This window comes from Ostrinia furnacalis, unplaced genomic scaffold, assembly GCF_004193835.3.
Source record: "Ostrinia furnacalis isolate ACB-3 unplaced genomic scaffold, ASM419383v2 OfSCF4391, whole genome shotgun sequence".
In the NCBI taxonomy this organism is placed as follows: Eukaryota; Metazoa; Arthropoda; class Insecta; order Lepidoptera; family Crambidae; genus Ostrinia; species Ostrinia furnacalis.
In genome coordinates this window covers 149,002-169,232 of record NW_021134630.1, presented here as the reverse complement: position 1 = coordinate 169,232, position 20,231 = coordinate 149,002, and the positions used below count along the sequence as shown (strand labels likewise).

At 36.6% G+C, this 20,231-nt stretch overlaps 4 protein-coding genes across 4 annotated transcripts; all 4 read left to right on the top strand.

The window, feature by feature from the left end:
* Positions 1-4,609: 4,609 nt before the first annotated feature.
* On the top strand, positions 4,610-6,938 carry LOC114359458 (uncharacterized histidine-rich protein DDB_G0274557-like). The gene is made up of 3 exons (XM_028313873.1): positions 4,610-4,658; positions 5,319-5,570; positions 6,768-6,938. The coding sequence occupies exons 1-3, from the start codon at positions 4,647-4,649 to the stop codon at positions 6,936-6,938; spliced, it is 435 nt and encodes a 144-aa protein (XP_028169674.1). The 5' UTR covers positions 4,610-4,646.
* Positions 6,939-6,957: 19 nt separating this feature from the next.
* Positions 6,958-8,077, top strand: LOC114359423 (cuticle protein 8-like; the record flags this gene model as incomplete). Its single annotated transcript, XM_028313825.1, has 2 exons — positions 6,958-7,124; positions 7,927-8,077. Coding segments are annotated over 2 exons (240 nt in total), but the record flags the coding sequence as incomplete, so codon positions are not given.
* A 1,605-nt stretch (positions 8,078-9,682) lies between these two features.
* CPR81 (cuticular protein RR-2 motif 81) lies at positions 9,683-12,002 on the top strand. The gene is made up of 4 exons (XM_028313864.1): positions 9,683-9,718; positions 10,199-10,330; positions 10,999-11,171; positions 11,635-12,002. The coding sequence occupies exons 1-4, from the start codon at positions 9,707-9,709 to the stop codon at positions 11,903-11,905; spliced, it is 588 nt and encodes a 195-aa protein (XP_028169665.1). The 5' UTR covers positions 9,683-9,706; the 3' UTR covers positions 11,906-12,002.
* A 3,141-nt stretch (positions 12,003-15,143) lies between these two features.
* On the top strand, positions 15,144-17,017 carry LOC114359454 (uncharacterized). The gene is made up of 4 exons (XM_028313867.1): positions 15,144-15,165; positions 15,461-15,607; positions 16,294-16,331; positions 16,437-17,017. Exons 1-4 carry the CDS (start codon positions 15,157-15,159, stop codon positions 16,756-16,758), a joined length of 516 nt encoding a protein of 171 aa, XP_028169668.1. The 5' UTR covers positions 15,144-15,156; the 3' UTR covers positions 16,759-17,017.
* Positions 17,018-20,231: the final 3,214 nt, after the last annotated feature.

Sequence of the window (20,231 nt, the reverse complement as noted above, 5' to 3'; positions counted from 1 at the left end):
ACTTCATGTTTGGCCATGGTTCTTAGCTATGTTGGGAGCATGCGCTGCCAAACTTTCAGCCTTTACAAAATAACGTAGGTCTGGCGTTCACTAGCTCTTAGTCTATAATGTAGGCCACTCCTATATGATTCCACATCTAGTACTACCTACTACATTTTAATTAGAAACAAAGCGCGATCGCCACTTAATACTAACCCGAATCAAAGGCTATCATTACTCCATACACGCCCGTTTTATTTCTACGAATCGTACTCGTACCTTGAGCGTATCCTGCCAAAACGAAACCCAAACTTAATCGTCCGTAAAAACCAATGTTGCCTCGATTAGACAGAATTAGACAGAATTATTCGCACCTAATAGCGTGTAGGATACAACTAAGCTGAATGGGAAATCAGTGATCGCTATCATTACACGCAATTATATACACAGATATACTGCATATTACACCACAATGCGCATTGTTCTGTAGTCAAGAACGCGGCGCATATAAAGTCGGAGATTTATTCGCCTTTTATGGTACCACAATATTGAAGTAAAATTGTTTATAAGAACCTAATTGCACAAGAATTGTATTACACGTAAACATTTACAAGGCATTTTTTTTAATATAGCATAAAATTATTCAGACTGACCGGAGTATTATAGAAAAATATGTAGACAAAGTTTATGTTGTCTGTGATACAACAAACATTGTTTGAAAAACTTTTCTTCTAATCTATAATCTTAATAAAATTTTGCGATAATCTGTTCTGGATCAAGTTCAGAATGAACTTGATAACTTTAACAGGAAAAAAAGATGATTAGTAGGACTTACACTGAGATAGACTGTTTTCAATTTGTTTTTATCTACAGAAGCATAGTACTTAACCTGATTATTAATGGCACTTTTAATTTACAAGGACTGAGAGAGGTTCAAAGGAAAAACGATTATAATGCAACTCCCTTTGCTAAGCATACACTTTAAGCAAAAACTTGCCCAACACGAAGCATTGCGTCTACCAGTCATATACTGGTACCAACTATTTCACAGGATTAATGCAATTAAACGAAAAAATAAACGCGAAAACTGTTGACATGTTCGTAAGTAGTTACCACCTCCAAGTGATTTAGGTATCAAAACAATTATCGGTGGACTGTAGAGTAACAAAAATATTTGTAAAGTTTTAATGCCTAAGGCTCGGTTTTGGATTGAGATTTTTAGCTTGAGCGTACTCATTCTCTACTTAATTGTGAACTTCGCGTATTAAATTCATAAATAGTAGAGGACGAGCACGCTCAAGCTTTCTTCTTTCTCAAGCCTTCGACAATAGAAACTTGATTCAATCTAGGATCAAGCATGAAGTCAAATCAAGCATGGAATTTCTTGAGTCAAATTTGTTATTGGTCGAAAGATTGGAATTAAATCAATCACAAGCTTGATTTTGAGTTAAGTTTTGAGTTTCATATGATAATACGGACCTAAGTAACAAGCATTCGCTTAACTACGGTTGTGGTCTGTTTTTATTATCGCAAGCAATTTTTAATGTCGTACGCCGTTCTTTTTCGTTCTTGCTTAGACATTGACCTGGAAACAATATCTGTTACAGTTATTACCATAGTACTATGTTTGCTAGCATTGAGCAACACTCGTTATTTTAATGACTTCTTGTCAAAATACAGCCCCAATATGCAGACACTAAATTAAAATTAAAAACATAATAATGGTACTGCATTTTTAAAATTGTCTCATATGGATAAAAAAAAACAATTACAAAGACAAACTGATGAACAGTTGCATCTACATATTTAGTGTTATACGTAATGTTTAATAAACTTGAATCAACAAAGTTAAAACTCCATCATAAATTGCATTAACGCAACGTGTACTAAATACGTAAACAACAACGTAAAGCTGCTCTATATTTTTAAGTGTGGACATTTTGATTGTATCTTATATGTAATGAGTAAATGTGTCTGCGATTACTGAGCACAAATCCTTATAAAGTAAAAACAAGGGCAAGTTTAACACCATCTTAAGATAAATAATATTTTCACACGCTGTCAGAAACAGTTATAATTTTTAAACAGCCTGCCAACTTTATTTGTACATTTTCTACCGTTTACACAAACTATAAACTTACGCCACTTTACTCTAACTACCTATACAGGGTGTTGTCCTGCTGACTTTATATTCGCAATAGTTTGATATTGTTCTTTAGCAATTGCGTACCTATGCTGCGATAAAAATTGCGTCAGTCTTAAATCAGGCAATGCGTCTTCGGAAAGCTAGCTAAACGTTGTTTGACACTTGGACTATGCAAGTTAGTTCACAAATTAATAGCGCAGCAGTATCTACACTCGTGTGTACCATGTCATATCATTTCATCTAAAGGACATCCACTGCTGAAAATAGACCTCCCCCAATGATTTGTCGGTTTATAACTTATCTATTGTCTTTCTGATGTCGTCTATGGGGAAACAAAATTACTATTTCAATATTTTCTGTAGTCGAAATTGCTCAGTCTACTTTAAACAACACCCTGTATGTCTGACAGACGATTAACGAAAACGTACTAACTACAGTGAATTGTCAGTGAACGTTTAATTTCTCATGTAAATTGAGCTCGTTTGAATATTTGATTGAGTGGGATCGTAAAAAACTGGGTCGAATTATAATTGAAGATTAATCGATCCGTTGAATGATTTAATTTCAATTGTAATAAATAGTACTGTAATAGATTCTTATGCCCAATTAGGCTTCATTTCATGAATACACGCGTTTGTTAACTGTGAATGCAATGAGTCAATGTTAACGTTTACCGTTTCCCTTTGTACCAGCTAAATAGAGTGTCTAGCGTTTAACTGAGTCAGTGCCTGAGGGAGGCTTCCGGCGACTGGGACCGCAATTAACTAGGACCGCGGTCCCAGTCGCCGAATCGATAAAAAAAAAAATTTTCTTCCGGCGACTGGGACCACTCATAGATAACTTAAAAGAAAATATTATTCAATCCAAAATCGGTACAGTACTAAAATCCATGAGTGGTCCCAGTCGCCGGAAGAAAATTATTTAATTTTTACGCATCCGGCGACTGGGACCGCGGTCCCAGTTAATTGCGGTCCCAGTTGATGAATCCTCCCTGAGTATGAGAGCGGCACGGGAACCCTGTTTTTGAGACGTCAAACGTCACCGAGACTTCAGATATGCTTCAGATTTGTATACTCTGTCATGACATAAATGTCAATGTCACCCCTCTCGTGCCACTCTTTTATCTTACGCACTGACTAAGTTAAGCTACACACCAGTAAGTTTGTCACAAACATCTGATTTTACACTGTGCAACAGTTGATACGCAACTTATAGTACTAATGTGTCTTAATAGTTCCACAGACCAGCAACAAAATAGTTCCCTCGCTACAACATGCATTTGTGCCATTGTCGCAGTTTTTGCGAGCCTCAATTCTGAACGCATTCTCACACTGGCAATAGAACAGAGTGCCTGAATAGTCCTCTTGACTAATCCACCTTCCTGATGTTAAACAATTGCTTACTTTTTATACAAATAGGTTCAGTACAGTAGATCTAATTGTTGAAGTAGATCGATATCCGGACTAGGGGTGAGGTGAGCATTTGAGTCAAAAAATTATGGGGCCAAGTGAAAGCTTTCTAAACTGGATAGACTGGATCTCTGTGGTATCAATATGATAGATATAGTATTACTCAATGACTAATAGAAATCATGTTCGAGTCTTATCAATCAAAATTTACTAATTAAACCATATCCTCAGTAAATTTGCAATTATTTCGTTTAACGATCAAAATAACCTTAAAAAATCAGTGCGTTTCTTAAATTATTTAGTCCATTTTTATCTTGCAACTTTGAATGTGCTTCATGGCATGAATTTTAGAATAATTGGTAAATAAATAGCAAGTTAACTCCAATGAATAAACATCTGTTTTTGTTGTATGTTGCGTATAACATTAAAACTTAGGCTCAGTTACACCACCTAATTTTGACAGTAACTATGACGGTAACTGGTGCTTTTTGTATGGGATTTGTCAAATTTCTGACGTTTGTCAAAGTTAAAGTAAGATGGTGTAACCCAGCCTTACTGTGGTATAACAATAGAGGTACAACAATAAATTTTTCATCATATTTTTTTTTACTCAGCCTGAACTGCCAGACTGCAGATACCGTTCTTTTCTATAGTTACTTTTCTCGGGGAGATAAAGTAGCCAAGGTTCGAGGCATTGTCATTACTAACATAGTTATTTCAAACAAATACCTACATTCGACAAGTGTTGACGTAAGATTTTCACACTTAATTAGGTTTTTTTAAGGACTGACAGTCGATACAGTTAATTCTAGTGCGACTTATTGACCAAACAGGCTCTACGGTATGATGCACTTTGATACGAACACCGAAGGAATTCGACGCATTCATAAAAAGCTAAGCGCCAAGTCACTAATTATGTACGTCCCTAACATAGTCGCAATGTTGCCGAGGCAATGTTACGATAGAGTTGGCAAACCCTGAGAAATTGATTTTTGCTCTAATATATCCCACAATTATAACCTCTATATAAACTAATGAACCAGAGATACATGTACACTATTGGTGTAGATCACAACTGGGAAGCCGTTGAGTCCCTAAATTAATTTGTCAACATGTTGTTCAAAGTAAGTTTAACAATTGAACAGTAAATATTTTCAAAAGTGTGAATTAGTGAGTGCCCCTTAACATTTTATTGTTAACTGACATCGTTTAACCTACTATTAAATTGCCTAATTACTAATTTATTTGAACACTTTGAAGCCTATTATATCTGTTCAGTGAAGTGTGTGAAATGTTGTAACTTCGTGTTATTAAAGTTTTTGTTCATATTTAAGTGACGTTATTGGGATATTCTTTGAATTTACGTGAGAATAATCTTTAATTGGTGCCTCGCATGATCAAACTTTGCATAATATGATGCAAAAATATACTTACGTAGTGCGTTGTTTTAATACCTATTTCTATCTGCCCTGAAATTTTAAATTTGAAATCCTGAAAATTGGAATAACTAGTATTTTATTTCGGTAATTTGTCTTCAAGTATTTACTGTGACTTTTATATTAACAGTGTTACTAATCTGACGCTTCATTTTCTTTTATAAGATAGGCTAGACCCAAGGCTACCTTCATATGGGAAGTCCATTAAGATTGGTTGAAGATGATGAATGACATTAAAGACAGCTTTTAAATCAGCGACGATGATTCATGAAACCAGCCAAACTTCATCTCAAAACTGATAAGCAACACAATCGATAATAATAATATACCCTATTATGTTTGTGGCAGATGTTAACAGTCCTGGCCTTGGCTTCGGCGTGCCAGGCGATATTCCCATTCCACCACCACCACCACCACCCGGCGGTGTCCCACCAGGACTTCCAGAAGCACGACGGGCCTCACCACCCTGTCCACGTGCCAATCCACCACGTGCCGATCCATCACCATGTGCCAATCCACCACCACCTGCCGCTGCTGCACCATCACATCCCTCATGTGCCACACGTGCCAATCCACCATGTGCCGCACCATGACCATTATGTGAGTACTAGGTATTAGATAACCTCCTCCTTTTTTGAAGTCTGTTAAAAATAGCGTAGATATATAGCTGAGCAGATTTCCGAAGAAATGGAGTGGTGTTGGAGCAGTAACATAGTGACGTAGCAGTGATTGCTTTCACGATATAAAAGATTGAAGTATTTCGGCATTTCGTAACAGAAATATATTCGAGAAATCTACTCAGCTATCAGCTTTACCTGTCATGAGTATCATCCTTACTCGTAATAATAGGTACTTCAAGTAGTAGGTAGGTACTATTTATTTTGTTTCCTTTTATAACGAGCTCTACATTACTAAACAAAACAGTTACAACAACAATTTAACAATTATACATTATTATTATGTGTAATCCTCTTTTGGGCAACTGCTATAAGTAGGTAAGTAAGTATACAAGTTATTTATTGACGTTCAAGTCATGAAAATTTTCGTTAGATAAAGACCTGAAACAAAGTGAAAATTTTATGTAGAAGAAATACATAACATTACATTTACGTTAGTTTAGCGTTAATATCATAACAGTCACAAATGATACGATGCAGTGGATCTTTATTACGATAGATTAGTATTCAAATACGAATTGAGTGATTTAAATACATTCTATGACAGTTAATTGGTTACATGGTACCTATATTTATGAAGCTATAAAGACAAATTATACGCGTGGGCTGATTATGGAAATAGCATGGAAATCGTTAATTTATTTTTCTAATTTACAAATCGAGTACGTTAAGTTTAAGTAACTTGTCCAACTAATCTGCAAAACCTTAGTTATAATTGCATAAAAGCGCAACTTAGAGGAAATAACTAGGAATTGCATGTCAATTTTACAACCTGTCGTGCTGATTTTGTTAAGCCGACGTTTATACTATACTAACCCATTTAAAGGCAATCATAAACACAGCTTAAGAAATTTTAACCAATAACTAAACTACATGAAACATAGCCGGTATATAACTATGTTTCTTAACTCATTCTGTAGTATACGAGTACCTACAAATTAATTAGAAGCAACGCTCTAGATAGTATCTAAAACTTACGACTAGTAGGTATGCAACCGGCATTTTTCCTATCCTGAGGTACTTTTTCCTACAGTCTCAATCTTTCACTAAATTATTAATACAAATGATGATTTCACTCAATTTTCTTGCCAATGTCTCTCAATTTTTGTATCTGTTGCAGGCCTTCCCAGAATACAAGTTCGCGTACTCTGTGCACGACCACCACACTGGTGACGTGAAGTCCCAGCACGAGCTGCGCCACGGGGACGTCGTCAAGGGCGGGTACGAGCTTGTCGAGCCCGACGGCAGGTTCAGGAAGGTCGAGTACAAGGCTGACGACCACACCGGGTAAGATACTGAAAGTATTCTAGGAATACAAGTACGCGTACTCTGTGCACGACCACCACACTGGTGACGTGAAGTCCCAGCACGAGCTCCGTCACGGTGACGTCGTCAAGGGTGGGTATGAGCTCGTCGAGCTCATCGAGCCTGACGGCAGGTTCAGGAAGGTCGAGTACAAGGCTGACGACCACACTGGGTAAGATACTGAAAGTATTCTGGGAACACAAGCTAGCGCACTTCGTGCACGACCACCACACTGGTGACGTGAAGTCCCAGCACGAGCTGCGCCAGGGAGACGTCGTCAAGGGCGGGTATGAGAAAGAAAAAAAGAAAGATAAATATTTTTATTTAGTCCAAACACCCTTAGACTCGAGCTCGTTGTGCCCGACGGCAAGTTCAGGAAGGTCGAGTACAAGGCTGACGACCACACTGGGTAAGATACTGAAAATATTTGGCAAGTATCGATCTATATCAGTATATCTGCGAAACCCCGGACTTTGTCAATTTACTTCTGAAGAAAACCTAAATAAAAGTATCTATTACTCCTCTTCTTAAGTTTATAAATGGTTCTTTGTCGGACAACTTCTCCCTTTCTAATATAGACGCAACAACTTGAACCACTTAATGTAAATAAAAATGAATTTAAATTAGAAACAACCACAATCGATAACATTTTGTAAAATAATACTTTAATTGCTACGTTTTCAAACGCCTACAAAGTGTTAGATTCCGGCTGGTAGTTAATACAGGAAGGTCGAAATCGAGGCCTTTGAATACGTAAATCCTGTGCAACTAGCCAAAAAATAATGAACGCCTTTCATGAAAAACACTTGGATTTGATGAATTACTACATATCAAGAAAATCCGCCACGTATTGTGTAATCCCAAAATAGTAATAGTAATATCAATACAATTTTGTATGACTCTCTACTGATTCATTTTGTATTTTACTGGTACGAAAGTTCTACAGATGATTGATGATCTCTTTATCTTTTCAGATTCAACGCCATCGTGCACCACTCCTCGCCTCATCATCATATTCATCTTGCCCAACATCATCACCACCTCTAAACTAAGAAGATCCATCTCCAATAAGACTGATTCACACCAACCAATTCTCATTTTTGTAAATAAAGATAACATGCAAAATAAAATATTAGCGCTAATATGTAAAATAAAGTGTTTTTTTTTCTTTCGCAATCAGTAAAGAATACAGTGATTCGTAACACAAGGATTCTGATGTAGAGCTATAATTCGCTATATTTATTTATGTGGCAGCATCAGAATACGGAATCTTCATCAACATCAGTTCATAGTCTCCACTGCAGGATCACGACTCTCTGCGAATTACCAAGCAAATGGAGGATTTGACCTACTTTCCCCACGCAGTGTGACAGGTCGGGGAGCCAGAATACAAAATAAACTCTTGTTAATCCATAATATGAGCTGATGTACAGCCTTACTTCCTCTTCAATGGATCGTTATGGCATGAAGTTTTCCTTTTGTGGTTACTATAATATTGTATGCAAAGAAGTTTAAATAAATAAATAGTTTAGGTGATAATCATAGTCATAACCCTAGTGTCAGACTTTGAAGAACCTAAATTGTAATAATAATTATGTTTCATCTAGGAATCAAATCTCTAAGTAGAGACTGTTTTGAGAGAGTTCAAGTATGTAAGAGACGTAGAACACTGGACAAACGAATACCTACGTCAAGATTTTATAAGGCGCGAACGTTTTATTACGAAAAGCTTTTTCAGACATTGGCCCCAATATATGAAGCAATAATTTCACGTAATGTAGATTAGTTTAGATTAGTTAAGTAAAATAAATCATAAGAAATTTCTCTAAGGAAGCTGTCAGTTTTAATGAGTTTTATAAGGCTTAAATTAAACTGGATTAGCTGACATTAAAGATACTTCCTCATTTCGCATAAATCAGGAATCTAAAGACACTAAAATTATAAAGGTAAATAAATACCTTATTTTAAAACGCCTTACTCATACTTCCTTCATCAAAGTTATATTTTATAGAGCAACCAAACTTTGCTGTATCGCGTCTCTAGGCGTTGCGTTCGTTCTACGAGGTCTATTTTCCTTGTCGTAGCATATTATCGTAGCACTTGGAAAATCCTGAAATATTTTTTGCAACGTAAAATCGAACTATAGTTTGCAAGACCTGACACATTTTTTTATATTATGTCGGTTGAGAAATAACTTTAGTCAACTTATTTTTACAGTAATTAGTATTTAGTATTTGTTTAATAATTGTTGAGAGATTAGGTATTCTACAACACTTGAAAGGAGAAATAAAATAAACTCATTGTGTTATAATTTTAGAAGTAATTACGTATTTCATAATCATCTCATCGTTTTACTGTATGAAACAGTTTATGTAGAGAACAATGAGTTTAAAAAGCACAGTATAAAAAGTCTAAAATTAGAACAAAAATCCACCATAGTGTTGTTATTTCACAATATTTTAATCTTTTATGTGTAAGCCGATAAGGATATGATTACCCTGATCCGGTTAACGCCTGGAACAATTAGGCGCTGATACAGAGTGTGAATAGGCTGCTATGATATCCTGCAATAATTCTGATAAATACACGCCCATCAGCAAGTCTAGAAACTGGCTGAAAAAATAATAATTGCCAACTACGTGTTGCAGGAAACGGATGATTTAAAACCAATATTTTCTGTATAAATACTTGACGAGATCATCCATGATATCATTCGAGTATAGTAAATCAATAGAATCTGTACAAGTAAACAAGATGTTTTTGAAGGTGATTATTAGTTTTATTTTGTGGATTTAAAAGTTTAAAGTGTTTTTGTGTTAAAGCTACAATAAGGTTAATAAGTGAATAGTTTCAAAAAGCTAGGAGTCCAATTGAAATATAAATACCTAAATTATAAAACGTTTTCTTGAATATAACAAGGAAGAAATAAATACTTTTGAATAAATAAATAAATGAACTCATACTCCCTTATTAATAATAAAAAATTACACCTGGGATGAACACTGGATTATAATGACATTTCTTTACTAAATGATAATAATTTAAGCCAAAGTCCAACTAGGGTGTAACTTTAATAAGGGGGTTATGATTTAATATTTTATCAAAAACAAAAACAAGTGTTTTTAAATAACAATAAGTACCATAACCAAAACCTGTGGAAAAGAAAGATTTTCTGTTTACAACAACAAATTTTTGAGCGCTCTTATTTATTTTATGAATAGTAATAAAGAAGTGTTTTGCCTCCAGGCTGCAACCCTGTTGAGTCTGGCGCTGTGCGTCCTAGGCGACGGCCACGCGATCTCTGAGCAGAAGATAGTGAAGCACTATGGCGAGATCTCCCACATCGGTTCGAAGGAGCCAGAGCATCATGAAGAATACGTAAGTACTTCAAATGGCTCATGGAGCCAATAATAACTAGGTACCTAACTTGATACTTAAAACAGCTGGATGCATTTATTTTTAGTACATATTTTTCACTTTTTTTCCAAACACGGCGAAAACTGTCGTCATTTCAGCCATAGGACATCCACTGCTGAACATATGCCTCTCCCAATAACTGCTTTCCATATTGATCGATTGGTAGCGGCCTGCGTTCAGCGCTTTCCTGCTACCTTTATGATGTAGTCGGTCCACCTTGTGTGAGAAAACGTTATTTATTTCAAAATAGTACCTACCTACCTATTTCAATTAGATATCAATCTTTTGCAATATAAGAGTTTCTGTAAATACTGAACTGCTAAGGGTGGGTTGCACCATCTTACTTTAACTTTGACAAACGTCAAAAATCTGTCAAAATCCATACAAAAAGCACCGGTTATCGTCATAGTTACCGTTAAAGTTAGGTGGTGCAACTCAGTCTAAGTCTCTATCCCATCCTATTTTAAATTGTCGGATTGCATTCCCTTGTTCTGACAGCCTAATAACCGTATAAGTAACTTTCAGTAAATTCATTTCACAATGCTCTTCTAACAAGATGATTTGTGTACAGTAGGCAAACATAAGTAAATCCATGCATATCATAAGGCACTAAACCCATTCTGTTCCAGGCTTGGTCGTATCCATCATACGAATTCTCGTACAAGGTGGATGATCCGCACACGCACGACAAGAAAGGTCAGTCGGAGACCAGACACGGGGACGAGGTGAAGGGCGAGTACTGGCTGTACGAGCCTGATGGCCGCAAGCGCACCGTCAAGTACCACGCTGACAAGAAGTCCGGGTTAGTACAGAAGCTATCTTAATCCATACGAATATTATCCTTAATAAGGCACAGGGAATAGTATTTTAATCCCGTCTTAAAGTTCAAAAACAATAAAAATTCTAACCTGCTCCACCTTATTACCTAAGGCCTTATGTAACGCCATAGTAATCCAATCGTTAAAGAGTTAGAACAAGTCTGAAATAAAGGGACTACCCCGTCTCTGTTATCCACCGCTACAACTCTTGTATATAAGATATACAGTGGAATAAGTCCAGTGAATGCTTCCGTTGACTTCTTCAATTGTTTCGGAAATAATAATCTGTGTAGTAACTCCATCCAAGATGACCATATCTACCACGTATCATGAGGCCCAATCATGAGGCTAAGTGCGGTATTCGATTGCCCTGCAAAACTAACTAACTAAAATGTTTTTCATGATCCATGCTGAATATACTAACAATTTTTTCTTTCTATCCCACAGATTCAAAGCCATAGTCGAATATTCAGCGCCGCACCATCATGTTTACTACAAGACCAAAGACCACGAAGAGGTGAAAGAGCACAAAGACCACAAGCCCGTGGTCGAGCACGTAGAAGAAGAAGTGCACATCCAAGAAGAGCACAAGGAAGACAAGCACGCCCAGCACAACATCCCGATGCTGTCCATCCACGCCCCCAGGGTCTACAAGTTCCAGGAAGACGGCTACTACCACCCAAGGAACCTCAAGTACAACCGAGGCTATAATCATTAAGAAACACCTAACAGACCTCTTCCCTAGACTGATTGATAAGACTGGCGACCGTGGACATCGTGAACTTGTGATCTCCAAAGATATTATTTATGCAAATTATACTGTTCGATGAGCGCTCAATAATCGTTTTATTATACCCTTAATAAGTAGTATCTAAAATATAGGTAGAATAACAGGGTACAATTAATAATGATATAAACCCATTTGTTAAACTCTAAANAGCACAAGGAAGACAAGCACGCCCAGCACAACATCCCGATGCTGTCCATCCACGCCCCCAGGGTCTACAAGTTCCAGGAAGACGGCTACTACCACCCAAGGAACCTCAAGTACAACCGAGGCTATAATCATTAAGAAACACCTAACAGACCTCCTCCCTAGACTGATTGATAAGACTGGCGACCGTGGACATCGTGAACTTGTGATCTCCAAAGATATTATTTATGCAAATTATACTGTTCGATGAGCGCTCAATAATCGTTTTATTATACCCTTAATAAGTAGTATCTAAAATATAGGTAGAATAACAGGGTACAATTAATAATGATAAAAACCCATTTGTTAAACTTAACTTAACAGACAGACAACTGTTTGTATACCTATTACAAATAAATAAATAAATAAACAAAATAATTCAAAATTCCCAGTAACACAATACATGTTAAATATCATGCAGATCTATTTAATAACGTCGGCCGTTTGGTGTAGTGGTTCGGAAACGGACTACTATGCCGAGAGGTCCCGGGTTCGATTCCCGGGCGGGTAGAAATTGAAATTATGAATTTTAATTTCTGTGACGGGTCTGGGTGTTACTATGTATAATATGTATGTATTTACAAAAAAAAAAAGTATTTAAGTATGTTTATATCCGTTGTCTAGTACCCATAGTACAAGCTTTGCTTAGTTTGGGACTAGAAGCGTAGTGTATAATGTCCAAGGATATTTATTTATTATTATTATTATATTAATAAATGTGAAAATAGAAAAGAAGAAATACTACGTTACTTATTTACTTAAAAATTAATTAAGTTGTACGCCACTATTGAAAATATGCAAATTAGAGACGTCGGAAAACACTTTTGAATAGTTATTATTTCACATTGGATCGCTTTTAAGAATTGTAATGACTATACCAAAGCATCCAACTGAATACAAATAAAAATCAACAATTAGTCACCGTTTCCTATTAAGTAATTAATTATGTTAAACTTTAGGCTATTTGTCAAGCAGATTCGGCTATTCATAAATGTATGGGTTCTAAGGTCCTGAACTACTCCACTGAAGGCATGAGAAAAAGAGTGATGGGGACTGAAACTCTAAGCCTTCATTATCGGCTGAGACTTTGCATGTTAAGTAATGAATAATTCAGATATTTTATAAAAAACAAGATCTTAGGCCTTTGGGGCAGAAAAGTTCTTGAATGTCGACCACACACTAGAAAACGCAATATAAGTAGACCTCCCACATGATGAATCACTGACCTAGTAAGTCGCGAGTAACCTGGGCACCACCGGGTCGTAAGCCAGTAGCCTTTGTCCAGCAATAGACGTCTTTCAGTTGAACTGCTTTCAGCTTTTTTTGAATCGCGATTTCTACTGGCCCGACCAATTTGTATAAGTAACCATAGCAGTCTACACCAAACCCTCCGACCATCGGGTTGGGACGATATGACTCGTCGTTGAAATGTTGTCAAAAGTCATAGAAAATAATAAAGTCATAAAATAAAGGCGCGTACACCAAGCCACCGGTGTCCTCTACTTTTTCCTGGTCAAGATCCTGGCACAAAGCCAGGAGCAATCGCAACGAAATGTAGATATTAGCTCACATCAGAATGTGAATGTTATAGGTAACAGTACCTCTAGTAGGAAAAACTTTCGAGTTCGTTTCGTTGCGTATTCAAAGTGTCATCGAAAAATTTTGTATGAAAATTTAAACAGCGCCCCCTATATTATAGCCGCCCTAGGGGGCGCTGTTTAATTTTTCATACAAAATTTTTCGATGACATTTTGAATACGCAACGAAACGAACTCGAAAGTTTTTCCTACTAGAGGTACTGTTGTTCTAAGTTTAGTCCGTCGTAGGTACACAATAGGCGCTGAATTAACTTTTAGAACACAAATTTTTTTTACTACTAACCAGTTGTGAAAATACAATTTTCGTGCCGCGTAAAGCACCGTTTTAAGCCTTCAGTCGAGTCGATTGAGCCATCACTTAGGGACTGGAATCTGTTGCCTTTCCCGAACACTATAATCCGGGCTTTATAAAGGCGAGAGTGAATATGCACTTACAGTGCAGGTAATGTACCATCCTAGACTGCATCTCACTTAACATCAGGTGGGATTAGGCTGTCCAATACCTGCCGGGCTGCCTTGTTCTGAATTTAAAAAAAACATCAGGAGCCTATGACTAATTCATGAAAATTCCAGGTTTAATTACTCTCTGGATCTAAATGTGACATTTGTGTGTTGTTAATTGTAATTTAATTAATTCGTGGGTCGAATCACGAAAATACGTAACTGATATTTATCATTTAACAGGAGCGACGTTGCAGACCGCCACCAACCAGCCATTGTGGAAATCATTGGGGGAGGCCTATGTTCAGCAGTGGACGTCCTATGGCTGAAATGATGATCAAAATGATGACGTTTAAAGGAAATTTGAAGTTTGGAAAAGTGCATTTTGGGCCCTCTTTAACTTATACTGGCTTCCTGACAAAGAATTCGGTTACGATCTTTTGAAAGGTTATAAAATGCATGTTTTTTAATAACATGGTGTGTGTAACTCAATATCGCCATTTTGTTAGATACGCCTTTTCGTGATTCAACCCACGAATTGTAACATGTGTGTGTTAATTGTAACTATTAAAGCACTCAAATCCATAATGATTGATAGTTACTTATAATATAGTTACTTTTATTTAAAATAGAACCTTTCGTGTATTAAAATAGATCATTTGCTCGTAACATCTGCCAACACGATGCCATCATTAAGTACTTAAATTACTAGAGCTTGTACTATTAAAAGGCGTTTCACCAAAATGCGTAGATACTTCATGAATTAAATAAATACCCCCGAGTATGACCTGTGTAACTTAGTAGGCATTTATCGGAAAAATAAACACAATAATGATGTAATAGTCTGAATATCCGGAGTTTAATTATGTAGTAGGTAAGATTCATGTTTTGCGTGCTTATTAAGAAGGTTATATTTTAATAAAGTTTCAGTAGGTTTTGTACCGCCCTACGGTTAACATGTTGCAAGTAAGTCATGTACTATCTACTTCTATTATTCAATATCATCGACTTATAAAAGTATCAAGTAGGCTGTTCCTTTATTCCCACTAAGTATGTAGCGTAAATAATAGTAGTAGGTATTACGAGTATTAATATATTATGTTTCAAAGTTAAGGCTTAGTTGCACCAACTTACTTTAACCGTAACTATGACAATAGCCAGTGCTTTATGTATGGGGTCTGACAGATTTTCGACGTTTGTCAAAGTTAAAGTAAGATGGTGCAACTTAGCCTTAGATTGTCATGTTTATTCCGCTTTACAGCTGCTAGTGCTGGCTTGTGTCCTGGCGCTGGGCGTGGCGGAGCCGGAGCTGGAGCCGGCGGCCGCAGCCAGCCCCGTGTTCGTGCAGCGCGACGAGCACGAGCGGTTCGACCGCGGCCATGATGACGACCCTCATCACCAAAGAAAGGTAGCTCTAATTAGGCCCCTCGCCCACAGCAACTTTTTGTAGCGATGCAGTAGCGATTCTGTCGCGCGTCGGCATCGATACAGTCACTAGCTGTGTGCCCTCGCCCATAAACGCGCTTCTGTCGGGATTCAAACGCGATTCAGTAACCCTAACCTTCCATTCCCTCCCCGATGTCGTCCGACACTGTCGCGCGTTTGCATCGATACAGTCGCGCTGCTTTAGCGCGTTAGTAGCGCGTTAGCATCGCTTCTGTAGTGCAAATCTGCAAATGCGACTAACGCGCATTAGTAGCGATGCTGTCGCTCATTTACGAAACGCGCGACAGCATCACTACAAAAAGTCGCCGTAGGCGAAGGCCCTAACACCATCACCATCTATAAGACATTTTGTAAGGAAGCTAGTTCCATTACCATCATCAAAAACAGTTCACTGCTGTACCAGAACATTATTATCATCGTGATCATGTCACTTATGTATATTGCGACTTAGAGCATCCTCACTTAAAAAGATAGGTACTTCTGCTCCATCAGGATTCATCAATTTTATGACAAATGTCAGTTTAGAAATAGACTGGTATGTTTATTTTAATTTTTCTCACTTCTCAGTTAAGGGGTGTAATTGTAGGTGGCTTGGCTTTTGAATCATACATTTTCATTTTGATTAATCATACTTATTCCTTGTTACAGGCACACATCTCAGATGACATTCTGAGGAAACAACATAAGTAAGTATTATTTAAACAGGTACTTATAAACCTGTGACCGAAAACCGGAATAACTCCGAGAACCTTACTACGGACTTAGCTCTAATAGATATAATCTATTTTCAGGATAATAGAAAGTGTGTACAGCCCTGACTACAGCGAGCCTACAGTAGTCCTGGACTACCGATACTTGAAGTCTGGCGGGCGGGACTACGTTCGAGGACCTGGTGGTCAGATCCTCATCCTCCCACACAACGTCAAGAGTCCAGAACATAACGAGCATAAGGACTATGACTCTTTAATTGAGTTTTTGAGGCTAAAGAATCTGGCGATGCAGGGGGCGGTGCATCAGCGCCAGGAGGAGTTAAATCACGGTCACCAGGGACCACAGCATGGGGCAAGGCACGGGTTGCATCTCAACTATGCTCGTGAGGACAGCTGGCACTGATTATAATGATAGCCATTCATTTGTCTTCAATGCAGTTAATTCTAATCTTTCTTAAATTATTATATCTTATTCATTTTAAAAGAGCCTATTGTTATTTATAATATCTGTTTGAAATTGATAAATTTATATGATTTTATAACTGAGGTTTATGTTCATTTATTTTACAGACAAACCATAAATGAAAATTGGAGCATTTTGGATGCTTCATTCTTATAATAACTAATGGATGCATAATTCTTATTAAATACAAGGAATCTTGACATATCTATGCGTATTTTTCCCCAAAATTATAAATAATATAATTATTTAATTTCAGTTTTGATAACTACTACATTTCTTTCGAAAAATAGGCCTTTATTAAGAACTAGCTTTCCGCCCGCGGCTTCGCCCGCGTGGAATTTTGTCTGTCACAAAAAACTGTATCGCGCGCGTCCCTGTTTCAAAAACCGGGATAAAAACTATCCTATGTTCTTTCCCGGGACTCAAACTATCTCTATGCCAAATTTCATCAAAATCGGTTGCGAGGTTTAAGCGGGAAAGCGTAACAGACAGACAGACAGACAGAGTTATTTCGCATTTATAATATTAATTATAGTTGGGAAGTTGGGATTTAACGATTTATTGCGCTGCTGCCCATTCGAATGAGTAATCAATTCAATAATTAGAAGCGTACGTCAGCTATTAATTCTCATCATCCTGGTTAGTAGATCGTGACTTCTGCCCTTGGAATATAAACACGAAACACCGTTTTCTACATTGTAGCCGAATGGGGTTCTTAAAATATAAGCATTTGTCTAAATGTTTAGTTAAAATTAGGAACTCGAAGTAAAAATGACCATTATTTTGAATAAAAAACTTTTGTTATGAGAGTAACATCGAAATCGCGATATGCGATAACTTTTTACTCTATGTACTGGAAAATCGTCTTATCAAAACATTAAATGATTTTATTCAATAGAGACAGCAGCTTATAGATTAAGGATTATCAATTTTTTAGGCCGATTTAGGACAAAAAATATAACTGAACCCTGAAAAATTACATTAGTTCACACTTAACCAAATTTTGTAGTCAATACGTGTTATGTATGTACATAAATAAAAACGTGGAAATCACACTCATACATCAAACGAATGGAAGTATCTATTAACAGTTTTGAAATGTTATTGTTGTATGCATATGATGCGAAGCTGAAACATCCCTTCCAATTAGAGTGATATTTCTAAACAAACTTTAACTTAGAAATTTTGAGAGATATTCCTGAACGAAATGCTAATTATCACACGATACTTTGATTACGCTGCAATTATGATACAATGAGAGACTAAAGAACAAACAAACCAAATATAACTTTACTTTAATTCATAACAAAGAGCAGCTAACTGCAAAACTGCAACCTCTACTTATTCGGTCTTTAATCTAGTCACTGATATACTTTTCCTTATTCACAGAAGTTAATTAATGATTAAGGTTGTAACTCGTTTAAATAAGCACTACCAATTAAATAAAACCTATAGAATACAAAGCTGAATTATATTAACCACAAAACGGTCTATTTCATTCGTTTAAGCCATATAATAATAATAATAAATACTCTTTATTGCACACCAAAGAACAGAACAAAAAGAAAAGGAACACACAAGGTACAACTAGGCGGTCTTATCGCTATGAAGCGATATCTTCCAGACAATCTATGGTGAGGACAGTTACTTAAAACAAATATGAAGGGGAAGGCGGTGTCGACACTAATGAAATAAATGATAACAAAAGGCATAAAATTCACAGTTTCTATACATTTCTATACGCCATTATATGGCTGTTTTTTTTTTTCGGTGGAGCTTTTGGCCTACATCTCACCTGATGGAACGTGAACAGGCTGAAGGTGTAAGCGAGCTATAGCCGGAATCCATAGAGGAACTGGCTACCTTACCTCTAACTACCGTAACATCAATGTATTTAAGTTTTATTAATTGGCTGATGGCTAAAGTTCAAAGACATACAAAAGAATTTCAGAAAAGTTCCATTAAATATTGTATACCTCTGTCCAAATCGTCACAACACAACTTTAACTAAGAAATTTTCCAGTTTCTATACAAGAATCATTAATTATTATCTTGTCAATTTCCACTTTTAATAACACTTTGATAAGAGTTAGTCACATTTTTTGGTATCAACAATAAGCAAAATTAAATTACTAAAGATCAAACAAACATCCCGATTAACTTTTTAACTAGCACTTTAATAAATTAACTGAACAATAAATTCTAGTATACAAATTAATTAAAGTGTGGAATTATTAACGACTATTAGTGTTTTTATTTACAAACTGTAACCACTTAATCACAGACAGGTGTAATGACTTGTTAAAGACTCGTAATATGATGACCCCCGTCCTTGGCTCATCAGTTTTCACAATTGATGGCACAGAGTTCAGTACGTCGCATTTGTATATAATTTTCTCTTTTTTGTCCGTATGATGCACTATGATGCATGAGTTAATGAATGGGTGAATGTTTTTGAAGCTTTTGCAGTTTTTACTTTTGTTGAAGCTATGTAATTCAAGCTTTCTTTTTATACGTACGAATTACATATATACCTACACTATGATATTGTATGTGTACCTGTTTCCATGCTGACAACTAGCAAATTATGGAATTCCCCGAAACTTGACGGTGTAATATCCTGACAGTCCTCAGGTTATACCCTTAAATGCACTTGAATTTTCAGAGAAACGGAAAAACACTTGTCATTTTCTTCTTTTTTCTCGGACTTTAATATGTTAAGTTGACTTCTTCATCAAAATTTTTGTAGATTAAGATCGACGGTTAAACATTTACCGTAATGCTTGCTGTGTTCATATTTATAGGAGTTATACATTAATATTTTTATCAAAATACAACACCAAACCGTTTTTTGTAACGTCTCGGGGAACCCAATAATAATGCGTGTTGCTTGAAACAATTAATTAAGGGAAACTATTGTCGCTATAATTTGGTGCAGGGGGTACATTGGCTAACAGTTTGAATAAAAGGATTATGCTTCGCTGAATCTACATACTTCAGTAGTAGCTTCCAAAGAGTTACCTACATTCTACAAAATGTGGTCCCAAGTGAGTATCCCACACAAATATCCTGAATAAAAATATAAGGGTTGCAGTTTAGTGGTACCCAAGGGATAAAGATCAAACCGGTTAAAAAAATTAATAATAACACCGGATCTTAGCTTTGTCTAATCAGAAAAATAAATATAATTTATACCACTAATTCCAAACAATATCTTTTGTATCATTTTGATCATCATCTAGTATTTAATATAACAAGTCACTCTCCTTACAGTTTTCGTACTTTATTAATATGTAATTCTGTTTCAGGTCGCCGCTGTAGTTTTGCTGGTCGTAAGCGTTCACGCGCATTCTCATGCCGTGTCGCACCAGTCCCGTGTAGACCACCTTGGCCACCACGGCATCGCCCACCAC

Coding starts and splice junctions, on each gene's coding strand:
- LOC114359458 (XM_028313873.1), top strand. Junction 5,571..6,767: donor TGCCGCACCATGACCATTAT/GTGAGTACTAGG, acceptor TATCTGTTGCAG/GCCTTCCCAGAATACAAGTT.
- LOC114359454 (XM_028313867.1), top strand. Junction 15,608..16,293: donor ACCCTCATCACCAAAGAAAG/GTAGCTCTAATT, acceptor TCCTTGTTACAG/GCACACATCTCAGATGACAT. Junction 16,332..16,436: donor ATTCTGAGGAAACAACATAA/GTAAGTATTATT, acceptor ATCTATTTTCAG/GATAATAGAAAGTGTGTACA.
- CPR81 (XM_028313864.1), top strand. Junction 10,331..10,998: donor CAGAGCATCATGAAGAATAC/GTAAGTACTTCA, acceptor ATTCTGTTCCAG/GCTTGGTCGTATCCATCATA. Junction 11,172..11,634: donor CACGCTGACAAGAAGTCCGG/GTTAGTACAGAA, acceptor TCTATCCCACAG/ATTCAAAGCCATAGTCGAAT.